At 42.7% G+C, this 20,347-nt stretch overlaps 1 protein-coding gene across 2 annotated transcripts in view; it reads right to left on the bottom strand.

Annotated features, from left to right (window-relative positions):
* The window catches only part of LOC135758136 (bactericidal permeability-increasing protein-like), an 81,754-nt gene extending 61,690 nt beyond the window's left edge, over window positions 1–20,064 (bottom strand). Inside the window, exons 1-6 of one of the 2 annotated variants that reach the window (XM_065272999.1) lie at window positions 19,978–20,064; window positions 16,525–16,566; window positions 16,314–16,435; window positions 15,981–16,095; window positions 11,559–11,690; window positions 11,255–11,410 (exon numbers count right to left, since the gene is read on the bottom strand). In XM_065272999.1, the coding sequence (XP_065129071.1) occupies window positions 11,255–11,410; window positions 11,559–11,690; window positions 15,981–16,095; window positions 16,314–16,435; window positions 16,525–16,541 (542 nt within the window). In that variant the 5' untranslated portion in view covers window positions 16,542–16,566; window positions 19,978–20,064. The remainder of the gene's footprint in view (window positions 1–11,254; window positions 11,411–11,558; window positions 11,691–15,980; window positions 16,096–16,313; window positions 16,436–16,524; window positions 16,567–19,977) is intronic. The other variant, XM_065273000.1, reaches the window with a different exon arrangement.
* Between the last annotated feature and the right edge of the window lie 283 nt (window positions 20,065–20,347).

Raw genomic sequence — 20,347 nt, 5'->3', positions numbered from 1 at the left:
TGCTAAGGAAAACATGGAGGATTAGTACCCCACGGAGTATACACACAAATGAACCCCACGTAGGGGACAAATGTGGACGCCTAGCCTACACAGGTTTACAGAAAATACATCAGTGATAGGTTGACAGCGGATGCTCCGCAACACCAGCTATCAGGGCGGTGGAGGAGAGGCAAAAACAGTTTTTGTGACGTTTTTGCCCCGATGGCCTTCCATATTGGTGCAAATGTGCAGCACCAAAATAGAGGCTCCAAGCCGACACCTGAGCCGACCCTCGGCATTCTTAACTAGTTAGTAGAAAGAACCCGAGTGGAAACCGGTTCGACACGAACACTATAGAATCTTGTGAACGTATTAGGTGTCGCCCAGCCTGCAGCTCTACAAATATCTGTTAGCGAGGAACCGCGAGCCAGTGCCCAAGACGATGCCACACTGCGTGTAGAGAGGGCACGTAAATTAAATGGACAATTCAATTCAATTCAATTTTATTTATATAGCGCTTTTCACAAAAGTCCATTGTTTCAAAGCAGCTTTACATAAATAGAAGCAGTGAAAAGCACAGAAAAACGACAGATAGCACAACAAAATACAAAATAAATTTGCTGCGGCTATGACTCAATATTATAAGTGCACGTATTACTAAAGCAACGTCTAGAAGAGGAAGCTAAGTAAAGCCCAAAAAGGCTGCCTCCCCGGGGTGAAAAACCCCCTAGGAGAAAAAAAACCCCGTGCTTTTATCCGAGGAAAAATAAGTCCTAGGAATGAAAAACCCTTGGGAGAACGGATAAGGAGATTTAGCAGAGATTAAGCGGGTTCTGCCGGTGATCGTTGGTCAGGCATCAGCTTGGCATCACGTTGAAGGACGGCCAGTAGATCAGAGGTGTGCCGACTTTCACATCTACCGGGACTGGGTCTGTTTGTCTCGTTGTCCTCGGGTCGAGGACGAGACAGGGAGAGAAAAACAAAATCGTATTAGCGTAGCGGCCGTTCATATGTATTGAAGTGCCACACAGTGATGTGGTTTAACTCAGCTTCGTTCCAGACAGACTAACTATTGCGGCATAATTATATTATCTACAGTTTAGGATTTAGCAAATTGGGGGCCCAATGCGAGGGTATATATGGTAAATAAGGGTCACCTTCCGATCTTTAAGAGAAAATGAAACCAGACGACCCGTTTGACTAAGGCCTAAAGCCCCACTGTCGTCGTTAATGCAGGTTCAGTGGCAAACGGGTCAAACAAGGCACGTCCTGCTTCTGATATGCAAGGGCTATAGTATCCACAATCCAATGTGACATCCTCTGCTTGGTGACAGCTTTTCCTTTCTGCTGACCACCGTAACAAACAAACTGATCTGAGGTCCTAAAGCTTTGCGTCCTGTCTATATACACACGTAGTGCACGAACAGAGCATAACAAAGCCATGGCTGGGTCTGCCTCCTCCAAAGGCAGCGCTTGCAGGTTCACCACTTGATCTCTGAAAGGAGTGGTGGGAACTTTGGGCACAAAGCCGGGCCGGGGTCTCAGTGTTACACTGGATGCAGCCGGACCGAACTGAAGGCACGAATCATCGACCGAAAATGCATGAATATCCCCTATCCTCTTAACAGAAGCCAAAGCAAGGAGAGTTAATGTTTTCATAGTAAGAAATTGAACACTCACACTATGCAGAGGCTCAAATGGGGCTTCCTGGAGTGATTTCAGCACCAAGGACAGGTCCCAAGGAGGAATAGAGGGAGGGCGTGAAGGATTCAGTCTTCGAGCGCCTCTGAGAAATCTAATGACCAGGTCGTGCTGACCCACTGTCCTACCGTTTACGGGTGAATGGTGAGCTGATATTGCAGCGATATCGACCTTAATAGTGGATGGTGACAGCCTACTCTCCAAACGACGCTGGAGATATAAAAGCACAACACTAATCGGGCATTCTCGGGGGTTTTCACTTTGGGAAGAACACCAGTCGACAAACAGGTTCCATTTAAACGCGTAAGCCTGTCTCGTAGACGGCACTTGCGCAGCAGCAATAGTGTTAGATACCTCGTGCGATAAATCACTCACATCCTCCGTGCCCCGTCCAGAGACCACACATGGAGGTTCCACAGGTCGGGGCGCGGGTGCCATAATGTGCCCTCTTGTTGAGAAAGTAGGTCCTTCCTCAGGGGAGTCTTCCAAGGAGGGGCTGTCGCGAGGAGAGAGAGTTCTGGAAACCAACTCCTGGTTGTCCAATACGGTGCCACCAACAGCACGCTCTCCTCGTCCTCCCGGATTTTGCATAGGGTTTGCGCAATGAGGCTCACCGGAGGGAACGCGTATTTGCGCATGTTTCGCGGCCAGCTGTGTGCCAATGCATCCACGCCGAGCGAGTCGTCGGCCAGTGAATAGAATAGGCGACAATGGGCCGTCTCTGGGGAAGCAAACAGATCTATCTGCGCTTTGCCGAAACGTCTCCAAATCTGCTGAACCGCTATGGGGTGGAGTCGCCATTCTTCGGGACGTGCAGCTCGAGAGAGCGCATCCGCCTCTACATTGAGCGTGGCCGGAATGTAAATGGCACGAAGAGACCTCAAATTCTTCTGACTCCAAGTGAGGAGGTGACGGGCGAGATGCGACAGGTGACGCGAGCGTAAACCGCCTTGACGATTGATGTACGCAACGGTCGTAGTATTGTCTGTGCGAACTAATACATCTTTGCCCCGTAACTGGTTGCTGAAACGGACGAGCGCAAGATATACAGCCCACATTTCTTGGCAATTTATGTGCCAATGCAGCTGGGGTGCCGTCCAGACCCCCGAAGCCGCAAGCCCATCGTACGTGGCCCCCCACCCCGTGTCCGAAGCATCTGTGCATACTATTGCATGCCTGGAGACCTGTCTCAGAGGCACACCGGCTCGGAGAAACGCACGGTCTGACCACGGAGTGAAAGTGCGACGACACGCAGGTGTAATGATAACACGGTGAATGCCGCGCAGCCACGCTCTCCTCGGGACTCGATCGTGAAGCCAATGCTGAAGCGGTCGCATATGAAGCAGTCCGAGCGGAGTTACAGCTGCGGCTGCTGCCATATGCCCCAGGAGCTTCTGAAATTGTTTCAGCGGGACCGCATTCTTGCTCTTGAATGTATTCAGGCAAGTCAGAATCGACTGTACAAGCGCTTCTGTTAGACGAGCTGTCAAATTGATCGAGTCCAGTTCCATCCCGAGAAAAGAGATTCTCTGCACGGGGCAAAGCTTGCTCTTTTCCCAGTTGACCCGAAGACCCAAACGAGCGAGGTGTTTTAAAGTTAAATCTCTGTGATCGCACAGCGTCTGACGTGACTGAGCTATTATTAGCCAATCGTCCAGATACGTGAGAATGCGCACACCTTTCTCTCTCAGGGGTTTTAAAGCCCCCTCCACTACTTTGGTGAATACACGGGGCGACAGAGAGAGCCCGAATGGGAGGACTTTGTACTAGTGTTGTTTTTGGCAGCCTGTTTTCATTTTAGTTTTTGTCTAGTCTTAATGTCAAGCTGTCATTTTAGTTTTTATTAGTTTTAGTCACGTAATACTCTTTTTAGTCTAGTCAAGTTTTAGTCGACTAAAATTCTTGCCATTTTAGTCTTATTTTAGTCAGACTTATACATTACTATTTTAGTCTAGTTTTAGTCGACGAAAACTGATGACATTTTAGTCTAGTTTTAGTCAGTGAAATTGTATTTAGTCTCTTTTTAGTAATGCAATTCTATTTAACCATATAGTATAATGACCTAATAGTATTATAGACAAAACAATATTTTCTTTTAGCCAAACCCATTTCACGGTCAAATGGGTCACACACAACTATAGTATGTGTGAGAATAGAAATATGCTATTGTTAACATTTATAATTGTATTTTGACAGCAGCACAAACTACAATCATACATATGTAATTATATATTATTATAGTTTATATTTCTGCATCTGTACGTTACCACCAGTGTGCCTAATGGAGTTTGGCTTAATCTAATGTGACAAAGCTGATCTTAAATGTCAGTATAAATCCAAGCAATTTTGGAGAATTACTAAATGTTTTTCTTGTAAGTAAATTAAAAGTCAGCTTTAAGAAAACATCAGATGTCTATTAAGAAAAGCAAAGTTGGTATGTATGGTTATGTTCTCAACAGTACAGGTGTTTGATTGATTTAATACTCAAGTATTCAGCGAAGTATGTTTTGTTTATTTAAATAATAAATAAGTGTAGTTATTAAGCATATACAAAACAACGAATGTCTTTAGCATAGATATCTTTACAATGTTTCAAAACGCAACGCAGCACAATGTCATTTAAACAACTGTTACATGATATAAATTTGTACATTGTTATACTGGTGGTGTCAGCAATCAAAGCTATAGATTTTAACAGGCTTGTTGAACTGACCTGAAAGTGATGCACGGGATTTATTTTGGACTTTTCTTTTACATTTGGAGCCAGAATGCTGCATCTTCCCGGTCGGAATCGCCGCGCGGCTACAGCTTTTCTCATGTAGTGGAAGCGTTTTGTGCAGCATTTAGTGGAAATGTGTTTATCTTCAACAGCGACTGCCATGAAGAGTCGTGTCCGTAAAAGGGAGAGGATTTTAGGTGCACGAGCAAGGCTTGTGGACCAACTCCGCTTCACCTCTGTAACCACCCCCGTTTCTACGCTTTCCGCATGTCTCGCGGTTGCCGCGTACACTGTTTGAAATGCCCATTAACGTGCAAATGGAGGCGTATGATATCAAAGCATCGCGAGAGCAGACTGCTCCGCATGCTTTCTACTCACTCTCGCGGTACTTTGATGTTTTGATTGATCTACGCAGCGCCAACAACACACGTGATCACCTGCAGTCAGGTGGTGGGGGCGCGGAGATGCTGAGATGGGTAAAAGACGAAATAACGTTATAACATTTCGTCTCGTCTCGTTTTGGTCAACGAAAATGAAGAGACATTTTAGCTTAGTTTTTATTTTGTAAACCACTTTTAGTCTCGTTTTTATTCGTCAACAATATTGCATTATACATATTATTGTAGTCATCGTCACATGACCAGCATTTTCGTTACGTCTCGTCTCGTTTTCGTCACGTGAAAAAGGTTAGTTGACGACTACATTTCGTCATACTTTTCGTTGACGAAAGCAACACTACTTTGTACTGGTATGCTCGCCCCTCGAACGCAAAGCGGAGAAACGGCCTGTGCCGGGGGAGAATCGATACGTGGAAGTACGCGTCCTTCAGGTCGATAGATGCGAACCAATCGTTTGGACGAATGCATGGAAATATGCGTTTGGGCGTCAGCATTTTGAACGGCATTCTGTGAAGTGCACGGTTCAGCGAACGCAGGTCCAGGATTGGTCGCAAGCCGCCGCTTTTCTTGGGTACAATAAAGTAAGGGCTGTAAAACCCCGACCTCATCTCGGCTGGAGGGACCGGCTCGATCGCGTCCTTCGCTAATAAAACCGCAATCTCACCACAGTGAAGCGAACGCCGGAGAATTTGGGGGGACTCCAAATTGGATCGCATAGCCGAGACAAATCGTGCGTAAAAGCCAACGCGACGGGCTGGGAAGCTGTTCCCACGCCCCCAGATACGGTGCAAGGGGGACTAAAGGCACGATCGGTGTACCTGCGGCAGGCGCAACGGAGGTGATCGCCGGTGTGTGCGTAACGGCCGCACTGACAGCAGAGTTGTGTGTGATAACACTCACCTGAGTCCGTTGCTGGGTGGTTGAGTAAGGGAGGCTCTGCTGAAGACACCTCACACCACTCGATGCACCCTTTGGCGAAGGAGGAGGAAGACGATGGGTTATGAGCCCGTAGCTGTCTCCTACCGTCTGAGAAGCTGGAGAGCATGGTGGGGTTATGAGCCCCTACGTCGCTCTCGTTCTCCTCTGATGAGTCGGAGAACGAGGGGGGGTTATGAGCCCGCTCGTGTCTCCGGCGCTCATCTGAAGACCTAGAGATGGAAGTGGAATTCGCTCTTTTTGTGAAATTGTGGGTGCCTGACTGAAAAGTCGGCGGAACAGAAAATTGAAACAAAAGATTCCCCAACCGGCCCTCCTCCGGTGGGGGGAGTGGTGCCTTCACCATCTCCCGAAGAGCGATCCCCTCCATCTCTAGGTCGCCCGTCTCAGGGCCGCTTCGATCTCCTCTTTCCACCCTTCGAAGCGGGCGGGGCGGGCTGCTGACGACCGGTTCCTCGCTTCTTAGAAGAGCACCGGGGAGGAACGGAAGCGGCCGCCGCAGGACGCCCTCGGCGAGGAGCAGGCTGAGGCGCCGACGTGGACGGGGCAGGCGCAGGACGCTTCCAACGCGGCATGATTTGAGCTATGGCCTCAGTCTGCTTCTTGGCCGCGGAGAATTGCTGAGCAAACTCCTCGACCGTCTCGCCCGACGGCGCGTGCGGTGACCTTGGTCGCACGAAGTGCCAGATCCGTAGCCGCACGCAGTTCGGAGAACTCCGCCGAGCCATGACCTCCCGCGTGCAGGTCCCTCAGAGCCTTAACCTGGTGAACCTGCAGCAATGCCATGGCATGCAGGGCAGAGGCTGCCTCCCCACAAGCCTTGTAAGCAGCACCGGTCAGCGCCGACGAGTGCTTACAGGCCCGTGAGGGGAGAGTAGGCTGGTCCCGCCAGGAGGAAGCGACACCGGCCGGACACAATTGCATCGCGACCGGCCGCTCCACTGACGGGATACCAGTGTACCCCTTGGCATCTCCACCCTCGAGAGAGGTGAGGGGTGAAGGCTGAAACGGCCGGTTCCGGGCGGAAAACGGGGTTTTCCACGACCGCGTCAGCTCTTCATGCACCTCGGGGAAGAAAGGCACCGGGGGGGCGAGGACTGAGAACTCTCTTAGCAGTAAGAGAGTACCAGGCTTGTAAGGCGGGGGCCGTTCCCAGAGAAACGACACCCGTCTCCGCAAATCCGCCATAGTCATGCCCTCGCAGATGGAGCATGAACTATCACGCAACGCTGCCTCTGCGTGCTGGAGCCCCAGACACGAAACACAGCGCTCGTGGCCATCCCGGGGAGCGATGAACACACTGCATCCAGAAACGGAGCAAGGGCGGAATGCCATCTTTAAAAAGACGCACCCGACCGTGACACGAATGAGTGGCTGTCTTTAAAAAAACACAAAGCTCAAACGTGCTGCTCTTTTAGGGAAATCACTCTTTTGTGCGAGCTGGTGAAACACACAGGGAGAGGCAACGCACTCACTCGAACTCAAGTCCTAAAAAAAGAGACAGAGAGAGAGAAAGGGTGGAGAAAACACTGCGAGCCTCCGCTGAGGTGTCTTTGCCCAACCAACTTCAGCAAGCTGAGATCTTTTTCTTCCCTTCCCAGAACAGGATCTACGAAGATCAGTTTAGAAAGCTTCTCAAGAGCAGATGTCTGCCGGCTTCGAAGCAATAAAAGCTAATTTGATATTGTGCACCTGCGGCTTATATACGCACCTGGCGGGGCGGCGCCGGCATTATGCAAATACATGCATGCCAAGTTCATTGGCGTTTTTATAGTTTCTCGAAGTAGACAGGTCACCCGCGGAGCGGTTCCCAATTCGTCGGTCAAGGGAACTATAAACATGTAAACCAAAAGTATATTCTTTACAGTAAAATACAGTAAATTCTGGGTGGGGTCCCGGTCCAGGAATTGGCAGGGGGGGTGGGGTGCAGATTGCTAAAAAAGGTAATCTGACCTTTGACCTAGTGTTTTGAAAAAAGTGTTTTATGCAATTGAAAACTGAGTCAAAGGCTGAGAAATAGCTTATGGTTTTGAAGATTTGGCATTTAGTTTTGCACTTTGAGTGAGAGCTTTCAAAAATCGTGTGACTCGAAAAGATTTTGTGTGTAAGCAATCGTAAAAAACTGTAATACCAAGCCACCACTGTCAGAAAAAGAAATAGTGCAAAATTGCTCCCTAGATGTATCTCAAGGGTTTATAATATTTCCTTAAAGGTATTATATCATATGTATATCTGTACCTGAATGGTACATATTTTAACCTTTTTGAAAGGGTACTGCCCCAGTGACAGTTTGGGACCATTTTTGACTATTTTATCTGACAGTGACTGACATACCTTTCAATAAAAAAAAATACTTTCTATAGGGCTTATTTGCAAACACCGGAAGTCGCTAACCGCGGCCATCTTGTTGACATGACATCTGTCCTGCCCCTAGCCGTACGTAGATTTGAGTCGAGGGGAGCAGTAGCCTAATGGCTTCATCTCGTCTGTATTAAGAGAAGATGAGCTTGATTATTGTGGAACCATATCAAATAGACCCAATAGCCTTAAGTAAAGATTCGTCCTTATTGCCAGCCGTAACTTACACCAATAATACCATGCATAATACCCACGCTGCCTCGTTTGTCAATTGACAGACTGACAGTTCTATGTCAACAATATGGCCGCCGCAAACATTGATGACGTAGATCAAATAACCCCTTTAATTGACACACAGGTAAACTGTAATACATTTAAAGGGGCCATGGCATGAAAATCTGACATTTTCCATGTTTAAGTGCTTGGGTCCTCAGTGCTTCTATCAACCTAGTGTGAAAAAGATCAACCCAGTAACTTAGTTTTGGTAAACCATTCTCTACAAGCATATGAAAAAATTAGGTAGTTGAAATTTGGCTCTCCTTATGATGTCATAAGAAGCCCTTATTATAGTAATACCACCCCTTAATCTGCACTATCCAACCACAGCACTGCCATTTAGTGCAGATTAAAGCACAATTGAGTTTTAATTGCAAAAAAACACCATCATTGTGATCAGTGTTTGAATTTCATCATCTGATTTGCACTTTAACCCTTGTGTGGTGTTCATATATTTGTTACTTAGACGATGTTTGTGGGTCTAGTGGACCCAGAGCATTATTAGTATCTTAAACCAATGCAGTCATACAAATTCATGTAATATTGTTGACAGATGTTTACTTAAGCCTTATTGCAAGTAACATAGACAGAATTTATGGTTAATATTTGTCATTTACCACTGGTAGAGGACTATTAATGAACTAAAGTGCCATTCGTTTTTGTGATAATATGAAAGAAAAGAAGAAAATTCTATTCTGATCCAGATATTGAGGGAAAAACATGTTAATCTTAAATAAGTTTAAATGAAACAAAGTTGTTCATCACTGTTGATGTTTAATTCTTTTAACTTTTTGAAATTGTACACATTTGTGTCAAGTCTACACAGCACAGGCCCCATCTGAACAGATGCCGTATCATAAGACATCATCCACACTGAACACATAACCTGTTCATGCCAGCCAACACAACACATAAGAAGCAAATTTTTACTGTGTAGTTGTGTTGCTTATGCATTTCTTGCATTTTATACACACATATTGTGTACATCTGATGTGAACACATTGCAGTAAAATGTGTTGCTATTGGCCACAACTTAGAATGATGAAAATACATGGATAATATTTTACTTTCTCTATTATTCACTCTCTCACACACTCATGCTCACACACATCTTTGTGGGACATTTGGTCCCCACAACTTAAAAAATACCAGGTACACACACACACACACACACCATAGGTTTTGTGGTAAACCCATGGTTTTACAAATGGCAATCAATATACCAAAAACCATGATTACTACTCTTTCACTACAATAAAACTATGAATTTTTTTTGTAAGGGAGATAATGGTAAAATGCAGAATGGTTCCTGTTAGACAGAAGGTAAAGTGTTTGGGACAGTAGGTACAGACAAATGTTCATGCATGATATATAACATGTTGTATCCTTGCGGCATTACAGCAAGAGCAAAATGACAAAACTCTGACATGCATCCATCACATATGTACAGACATATATACACACACACTCATGCACTCACAGGAGTCCCAGGTAGGAGAAAAACAAAGTGAAGTTACATAGAACATTCATTTTTTTACACTTTTATTAACCCCGGGTCCAGTGGACCCGAACACCACATATGTAATATAAATGTGTAGGGGGGGTGTACAGTGTACAGTAATTATAAAGTTGTTTATTTTTATGTTCTTTATAGAAAATGAGCCAAGGCCAATGAATCTGAGGTTGAAACAACAATTAATCGCATAATTTTTCTTTCAGTAAAGATTGAAAACGGGTCCCACAGACCCGAACACCACACAAGGGTTAAAGGATACACCCAAAAAGGCACATTTTTTGTGGCAATTTTAACATGCTATAATAAATTATTTATATGGTATTTTGAGCTAAAACTTCACATATGTGCTCTGGGGACACCAAAGATTTATTTGACATCTTAAAAAAGTCTTGTGCCATGGCCCCTTTAACAATTACTGCAAAATATGAAACTTTTAAAGTTTAGCAATGTTTAACATGTGGTCCATAACAGCTATTCAGCAGTTTATACAATGTCCTAACCCATACTAATAATAATATACTGTTTTATCCTACATATCAAGGGTTGTAAAACTATATAACTGAACACTCATTGTGTTAAGTGAGCTCTTACATTTAACATATCTGTGGACTTAACATATACAATATCACATTGTACTGAGTATGACCTTTCATGGTAAACTGAAATCCATAATGTTCATTGTTTGGAAGTTTCTATCTGAGTACATCTAAACCTGCCACCAACATAACTTCCTTTGTACCCTTCTGCAACATAAACCAGAACAAGAGTGGGTAGGGTGGGAGCACAAGCTTCTGATGGTACTGGATATTTTACTCTACATAAATTCTGTATACTATAAGTAGCTATTTCAGATAACAGCTCATTATTTACTGGAACATTTTTTTTAATAAAACATCTGTTTTGAATGTTTATGCATTCTTATACTATGACAAATGTCTTAATATGGTGAATGGGCATTTAACCAGAGGACTACTGGTGATTTTTGATGTTCTGTAGGTAAGTAATACAGTACGAGAAGCTGTGCTGTATCGTAAATACATCACGAATAAGGGGTGTTATTATGCATGAGTCAATGCAGCCCCTTCAGCCATGATACAGCACAGCCTCAAGTACCTTATTGCTTTTATGAAACAGTTACCACACAATACAAATAAAATATGTATCAATGCAAATTTCATAAAATAAAATCACTAAAAGTCTTCCTTCTGCTGGAAAACAGTTACTCAATTTTTTACATTGCTAAGGATGCTGTGCTGTGATACACAGTGAATGGTTAAGTATACAGTGGTTAAAGGTGTGCTTTATCATAAATAAACCACAGCTATTGACCAATCAGAATCATGGACCGAAACGAATCATAAACAGAATTACCTGGCCCCTCCATGAAATTTGACGTTGACACTCCCCAGAGTTGATGTGCAGCTGGTCATGCTGACTGATGGACGGCCGGTTTCATCACTCGTGACTGCTAAAGTGGTGCTAATGGTCAATCCACTCACAGCAAGATCAAACGATCCACTGTCCTTTCTGTGTACTCACAGAAATAAGATTTTCAACATATTTTCAAATCTTTGTTTAATATTTTACCTATACTTTATTCCAGAATATGATCAAGATGGTGCCGGTTTGCTAATAACTCTATAGTGTGCTTTAATAATCTTTCTGCTCTACTTACATAATCCTGAGGTATTTGACTCTCCAGTTGCCATGCAGGTTGATGTAGGCATTGTCAATTGTGAGACTGACTCCAGATCCAGGAACTAATCCCAATGCTGATGATGGAAGGCCCAGGTTAACAATCTGAATCCTGTCAAATGCAGAAATATTGGACAAATTATGTTCTTTTCGCTGAGTTAGCCTATATTAGAATATATATGTGTGTATATTTTTGTCTAATATTGTGTTTAAAGGGGTTATATATGACATTGCTAAAAAAAAACAGTGTATTTGGTTTAATGCAATATGTTTATGCAATTTATGGTTCAAAAAAATCTTTGAATCTGAAACAGAAAATGCAGCTGAACAAGCTGATCGATTAACTTTGCCAGCGTGACTTGAGTAGAATATAACATCTTCCTTTTCCAATCTATATAAACATAAAACCATGTCTGCAACTCATGTTTGAACAGTAAGTAGCAGATTCTTTAAAGGCTCAACAACAGTTTGCAAACATACTTCTAAATGACTCAAGCCAACCTTAATAAACCACTTCTGTTCCATTCAAACCCAATTGGATTTTTAAGGGCATACCAAAACACAAAGCGGGTGGAATTATGATAATGTGCATCTAGCCCAGGGGTTCTCAACCTTTTGCAGCTTGCGGCCCAACAATGACTGATTAAAACATTCTGAGGAACACCTTTCTAAACATGATATTATCATCGCAGAATAACAGAAAAACAATACATTGTGACATGACTTTCACCTTACTAAAGACACTAAAGGTACACCTGGTGGTACCCCTGTAGATGAATGAGGAATGTCATTGCTGCAAATGGAAAAACCAAAACCACATCGGTGTCATTTTGAGCAGAAAAAAACTTTTAAAGTGGAAGATATGAAGGTGGACTTTTAGGCTTAGACATAATCTTTTTAAGTACTCAATGGTAGTGCCTTTGAGAAGTTACATCTTTAAAGGAACAGTATGTAAGAAATTTATATCAATTAATCATAAAATGGCCCTGATATGTCACTAGACATTAAGAATTCATTTTCATTTCAAATATTTATATCACTGACATCAGTGGCCTGGCCAGGATATTGTCATTTAAAAAGTGGAGTTGCAGCCCTCAACTGATGTTTGGCCACTAGTTGTGTGATTGCAGTACCAGTTTTAGCCACAAGGTTTGTGATTGCAATACCAGTTTTGGCCACAATCCTACATACTGTTCCTTTAAGGTAAAATATATAGCTGCAGAATTAATTACAAATTAAGAGACCATTTTAAAACTGTTTTTAGTTTTCTTAATGTACAATATAATTTTAGTTTTTTTTATTCTATCATATTCTTAAAAAAATATTTCTGCCAAATTCCTAATAAAAATATTTTATTATATTATATCATTTTCCCGACATCGTTTGCATCTGGGTTCATTCGTACACAAATCCTGACAGAATGAACCTGCCAATGCTGAACCCAGCAACAGTGTCGGGGTCAACTGCTTTCCCATCTGTGTGGCTTCTACTGCCTGTCGTAGCGCGCCCAGTACCGGATTGGTTGACCAGGAGGATCCGTGGGCGGCTCTTTGCCGAACTTTGGAGTGCTGCTGTCGAGTCCGATCCAGACCTTGAGGAGCTGGCTGTCTTGTCCGGTCCGATCCTCGGCTTGGCTGCTGTTTGGTTTACCTCTGCTCACGAGCCGGAGCCCGCGCATCCCGCGCAGCCGGAGCCCGCGCAGCCGGAGCCCGCGCAGTCCGCGCAGCCGGAGCCCGCGCAGTCCGCGCAGCCAGACCAGGAGCCCGCGCAGTCCGCGCAGCCAGAGCCGGAGCCCGCGCAGTCCGCGCAGCCAGAGCCGGAGCCCGCGCAGTCCGCGCAGCCAGAGCCGGAGCCCGCGCAGTCCGCGCAGCCAGAGCCGGAGCCCGCGCAGTCCGCGCAGCCAGAGCCGGAGCCCGCGCAGCCAGAGCCGGAGCCCGCGCAGTCCGCGCAGCCAGAGCCGGAGGCCGCGCATTCCGCGCAGCCCGCGCCGCCGACAGAGTCCGCGCTGCCCACCCGTCCTGCGCATCCCGCGCGGTCGACCCAGCCCGCGCAGTTACAGTCTGCGCAGTACCAGCTGCGTCCTCGCCCCAAACCCCAGTGGACTGTCATGTAGTAGTATCTTGTGGACTTATGTGTGTTTGATTTAGTTTTGTTTTTTATCTTGTTTTTGGCACCTCTTGTTAAGTTTTAGTCTGATGTGTTCTAGTCTTGTCATGTTTATTATGTCATGTACTCTTGTCTTGTGTGTTCACTTTTTGGACGCCAGGTGGCGTCCTTTGAGGGAGGGCTACTGTCAGGACTCTGCCTTTAAGTCTTGTTATATTTGTATTTTGTCATGGTGGCAGAGTTCTGGCAGTCCCTGGCCTTGTGTGGAGGTTCATGCCTTGTTTTTGTGTTTGGCATGTGCCTCCGGTGTCTTGTCCTGTGACCCCGCCCCCTCGTTCCTTCTGCTTATTAGTAATCATTGGTTTTCTCCCATCACCTGTTCCCGCTCGTTATCTTGTTTGCTTTCTTCTATTTAATGTCAGTGTATCTTTAGTTCTGTGCAGGTTCATTGTCTTCTGTTACTGGTGTTCGTGTCTAGTTGTTCAAGTCAGAGTCAGAGTCAAGTCAAAGTTTAGTGTTATCTGTCAGTGTTTCATGTTTTGTACCCCATCGTGGGTTTTTGTTTTGTCCAAATAAAGTGTTTTGTGTTTTTTCCCCGACATCGTTTGCATCTGGGTTCATTCGTACACAAATCCTGACAGTTTTGTGGTACACCCTTGTATGATGATGCTGTTCCTCCCAGCATATTCACCATTTTTGAATACCATAGAGGAATTTTTCAGTGCTTGGGGGTGGAAGGTTTATGATCACCATCCCTATGAGCAAATGCCCTTGCAATGACTGCTGCTGCCCAAGAAATAGGTGCAGAGGAATGTCAAGGTTGAATAGGGCATACAAGAAGATTTCTCCATAAGTACATTGCAAAGGGGGTATTGAATGTGATGTGGATGAGGCCATGTTGCCCATAGTCAAGACAGAACAGACTGAGTATCAATAAAGGTCTTATACTCCAATAGATTTTACTGTATTTTGGTTTACATGTATTCGCTGTAATATATTTACAGTTTTTTTTTTTTTTTTAGATATGGTTTGACAAAAATGTATGTCATGGAATAAATAGAAAATGTATCAAAGCATATCTTATTCTGGATCCATTGTTTTTTTTTTTTTTTTTTTTTTTGCAAAAAGGCAAATTTGACACAGCCTACTGTATATAGACAGACAACAAATGGCACTAGCAATAGGCTACATGGACAGGCAATGGTGCACTGATTCACACTGTGTAATGATTGACTGAAAGAGCTCATATACTTGTGAGCAAGTTGTGAGCAGGCAAATCTTGCTTTTGTTGCATATGTTAAATGTTTTGGCGCGGTTAGTCTTTTGCAAACAAAATGTGTCTATTTGACCATGAGTGCCACTGTTTAGGCATGTGTGTTAACTGTTTCGAAAATGTGGAGTTTGAGTTGACGACTGTGTCAAAGCAATCAAGAAAAACTGTAAAATATAAAAAATATGGGCAAAAAAAAATAAAACCAATTTTGAATAGGCTTACTGGAAAGAAAACAAGTCAATTTTTAACAACACAATGCTATTTAACATTTATTTTAGGAACAATATGAAAGTGAATATTTGATGGAATAACCCTGATTTTTAATCAAATCTTCACATCCTGACTCCTTTCACGCTCTCAGTCTTTTACATTGGTGTTGTGTTCGGATGACTTTGTTACTTCTGAGATTCGCTGTTGGAAGTCAACAGACACGGAACTGAAATGATAACATTAGGCTAGATGTAGACATGATTATAAAGGGCAAAACTTAACTTTATTCATTTTTTCGCAGGCTGTATAAAAAATTATTTCTACTTATACACATGCATGCAGGGAATTAAAATGCATCTTTATTTGACGCATAAGCCAAACAACTGAAAGTATCTTGCACTTCAAAAAAGTGATGCGGAACGAACAGTAGTCTACCACTATGCGGCCCACCAGATGGCGCTCCGGGGACCACCAGTTGAGAATCACTGATCTAGCCCATGTTGACTCGTTACGGAGGTAAACTGATGACTATAAACCTTGAGTTCATTGTAATCCAAGAAAATAACTTTCAGTTTGAAACTATAACTCACCTCAATGTACAGTAGACTTTGAGATTTGTAATTTGCAGATTGTTAACGTGTACTAACACGCACTAAACACCACAGGAAATGTAAATTCATGTAAAGGAAAATAGGGGCATTATAAAATCCTGCAGTTTGTACAGTACAGCAAATAATGCAATGCACACCATTTTACCAGAATTTAGATGTTTAACTTTTAAGAACATGAAAATGAAAAGATCATCTATCTCACCCTGTTAAACTGTACTCGACTTTTCCAATTGGATCCACACTCTCGCTGCCACTTACATCTGGCAGTTTGATGCTACTGAGCTTCTGCTGGATCGAGGCGATTCCGATCTGTCGACCTGCAGTCAAAACAAAGTGTCTTGATCTTGGATGTGTCCACCTTAAATTCAACATGTTCATTAGGAAATGAAAGAGATAAATCAATCAGAGACTTTTTCTAAAAAAAAAAACCTTACATTTAAGACTTCCACGTGAAGCTCTCAATCAACAAGTCTGGGGTTATTTTGAGACCAGAGTACGTTGTACATTATTACTTTTTTATGCAGTCCACACTTACCATACTCAAGTCCTTTCTGAGTTAGTTTGACTTTAACTCCAGGATTGGTAGTACCTATAGTCACTGGGACCAAGGTCAACAGACCCAGAAGACACCAAATGAACATCATTTCCACTTTAGCCCTTGAGAGACACACATTGAGATAATAAAGCCTTCATGTAATCTACTGTACCTTAGTCTGTTGCTATTTTGAAAGCAGTGACACACTTACTGTACAATGGAGTACATCAGTTCCTGTGGTATCAAGCTAACACTGTTGTAAAACAAATCAATAATAGGCTTTTGTTTTTTAGCAGACAGAGTATTGTGACATTCTCTTACTCCTTAGATATTAGCTAATAAAATGATTTTTAGCACTTAAACACTTAGGGGCAGTTTCCCAGACAGGGATTAGACTAGTCCTAGACTAAAATAAACGTAAAAGCTGTCCAAATAGAAAACAACTTGCACTGACATAAAATACATCAGCGCCCTCTGTTTTGTCTCAAAATGCACACAAGTAATGTATTTAGTAAGGGATAATCCACAGCTAGCCATGCATTAATTAAAGGGTTTTAATGCACGACGTAGAGGCGAAGAACCACCCGACGCGTAGCGGAGTGCATTAAAACCCTTTAATGCATGGCTAGCCGTGGATTATCCCGCTTATACCTTGGTATTTGCCAAGTTAAAGCTGTAATTAATGTTTACAGTGTAATTCTTTAACAGACGGGTAAAATGACGGTCATTTTCTCAAGTTAAGGCTCGCACTCTGTCCACTTTAAATAAAGTAGTGCCATTGTATTGCTTTTATTTAAATGAATTAAATGAATGACATTAAATGAAAACAAAAATCAAACAGTTGGAAATTTCGAAGCAATGTTTTAAAAGAGATAGACAGAGAACTGAAAGAGAAGCACCAGAGAGAGAGAGAGAGAGACGTACTTTAAAGAGAGATGTGACGCACTCACGTCTCTCTCGCTCGCTCGCTCTCTCTGCAAGTGTAACTGTGTTACTATGGCTACCAATGTTTATAGTAGCGGATTAATTTCTAATTGTAATCAAACTGACTGGAACTACCTGTTGTCATGGTCTTGTCAGACTTCTGTGCTAGATTAAGGTCTAAGTGCATCTGACAGGACCATGACAGTATTATGTTCTGTGTGGGGACACGTGGAGTTATATTGTGTATGTGGCTTCCACGTGTTCCCACGGTCTTGTCGCTGTCATGGTCTTGCCTGACCTTGGTGTATGATTCAGGTCCTATTTCTGAGGGCAAGGTCATGGCAGCATTGTGGTTTGTGTGGGGACGTGTGTTTTTCACATCATGTATGTGTGACACGTGTTCCCAGTGTCTTGTCACTTTTACCCTGCTCCCTTATGTATTCGTGTCTTACGTAATTAATTATGTTCACCTGTTCCCCATTGATGTGGTGTCTTTATTATGCCCTCTTGTTCTCTGTCGTGTGCGCGTTCGTTGTTGTAGCTCTGTGTTCATGTGCTTCGTACATAGTTTATTAAAACGGAACAGAAAAAACCCACGTGGGGGTAAAACAGAGGATGAAATAATAATAATGTGATAGAACACAAAAATGCTGGAACAGATAAACACAAGTACAGGAACAGCTCTCAAACACGAAGCACATGAACACAGAGCTGCTACAACAACGAACGCGCACACGTCAGAGAACAAGAGGGCATTATAAAGACACCACATCAATGGGGAACAGGTGAACATAATTAATTACGTAAGTCACGAATACATAAGGGAGCAGGGTAAAAGTGACAAGACACTGGGAACACGTGTCACACATACATGATGTGAAAAACACGCGTCCCCACACAAACCACAATGCTGCCATGACCTTGCCCTCAGAAATAGGACCTGAATCATACACCAAGGTCAGGCAAGACCATGACAGCGACAAGACCGTGGGAACACGTGGAAGCCACATACACAATATAACTCCAAGTGTCCCCACACAGAACATAATACTGTTATGGTCCTGTCAGATGCACTTAGACCTTAATCTAGCACAGAAGTCTGACAAGACCATGACACCTGTGCATTAAACGGTTTTAATGCACACCTTCCAGCCAATCAGAATCGAGTATTTAAACAGACCATGGTATAAGTAAGTTATGTTTGTTAAAACTAGTTTTATTTCCTAACCTGGCTTAAACTAATCCTTGTCCGGGAAACCACCCCTTTTTACATAGCACAGTGGGCTCCGTTATTTCTGTTCCTACAGCTCAACTGGTAGAGCAGTCAGTTAGCAAATCAAAGGTCTTGGGTTTGTCTAAGGGTAGACATGTGCTGGTAAATATATACCCTGAATGCTTTGTAAGTCACTTTGGATTAAAGCATCTGTCAAATGCATGAATGTAAATGTCATTGTTGACCCAACTCTACTGATTGAGTTATGCAACTTTCGGACTTTCCCAAGTGATAACAATCTTCCTCTTTCAAGTGAATGTAGTTTCACAATGCTCTGCTTTATCCAATTATGTAGTTCTCCTTTTAATGTTAACACATAATGGGAACAAATCAAAACAACACACACTAATATTCAAAGTTTGACAGAAAGTTAGATAAAAGTAGCCAGCGGGTGTACACAGGGACTCCTTTATGTTTAAAAAACTCATTGATGACTGGAGACAATATTTAGTGTGCAGAGCTGAGGAAGATAAAATATGCATACATTATGTTTGTAAAATGAATAAAACATAGACATATTTAAGTATTTAAATGCTTAATCAAGCCAGAAATCATGGAAAAGAATCTAACATCTAAAAGCTTACATAAATGAAGTTTTACATGTAAACAGGTTAGAATGATCGAAACTAACTACAGTTAGGCATTTGGCAGATACTTTTATCCAATGCGATTTACAAGGTATACATTTTGACAATGTGTGTTTTCCCTGGGATTGAACACACAACCTTTTGTAAACATTGCACATTAAAGCTATATTTTCCAAACTTAACTTTTCTGGAACCAGCACCAAAAACTGTATTTACAGTACATATTGTAATATTTTAATGTGAAGCACTTGACATAAAGGTTTACAGCTTTAGCTAAACAACATGACAAAGAGATGAGTTGTGTCTTGATTTGCCATGAAAGAGACATTTATACTGAAGTCAGACTAATCCCATGACTGATTGGGTTAACTTTAACTTTATATTACATTAGGACAGGCAAGAATTGCAAGAATGCATACAGGCACAGTCGCTTTACAGGAATGTGTCATGTGATGTTTGTTTATTTATTTCCTGTTGTAGAACTAAACTAGAACTAAAATAGTTTCACTATGTTTTTACTTCTTTTGCATTAAGTGAAAATAATTACTACATGTAAAAAACAAGGACACCCCAGTGTGATATAAAACCAGACTGTATAGATCAGACTATATGAGTCATTACTGAACATTGAGGCTGCCACATTACAAGCAGAGAAAACTGATATCAACAAGCACAGAAACCATACGATTACTGTAAGTAAAGCCACAGATACAAGCACAACTACTGAACAATGATCCAATGCAAAGGCAAACCATGCAGCAAACACACAAATAGCCTAAAATCTGTGCATATCAGAACAAATTTCATATAAAACAAAAAGTAGAGTTAGGGGGTCAATGTGTTGTTATATTATTTATTTGTGGGTGTGCATGCATATTACCTCAGACTTGTGTGAAGTTGTATATAGTTTGTCTGTCAGGGTGCTCCTCTGTGGCTGGCAACAATGCTGAATGAAAGTAGAAGAGAGGTGCTGGTTTACAGGAACAGGAAAAGATTTTCTTCAATAGGGATGTGATTTGCCCATTCCAGTATCCTTAATGAATATTCATATTCTGAGTCACAATTGAAAATGGGTAAATGAAAAATAATAAGCTTCAGGATCTTTATATTGTATTATAGGAACATGGATGCTGCTGAAAACTGCACTGTGTACACTCTCAGAAAAAGGCCCAAAAGCTGTCACTGAGGCTGTATCCTTTCATAAAATACTGTAACGGCTGCATATTATCTCTACATATAAAGTCGATATT

Source organism: Paramisgurnus dabryanus, chromosome 14 (assembly GCF_030506205.2).
Source record: "Paramisgurnus dabryanus chromosome 14, PD_genome_1.1, whole genome shotgun sequence".
NCBI classification, from domain to species: Eukaryota; Metazoa; Chordata; class Actinopteri; order Cypriniformes; family Cobitidae; genus Paramisgurnus; species Paramisgurnus dabryanus.
Note: the sequence above shows the minus strand (reverse complement) of the source record. Positions and strands in the feature narration are given on the sequence as shown.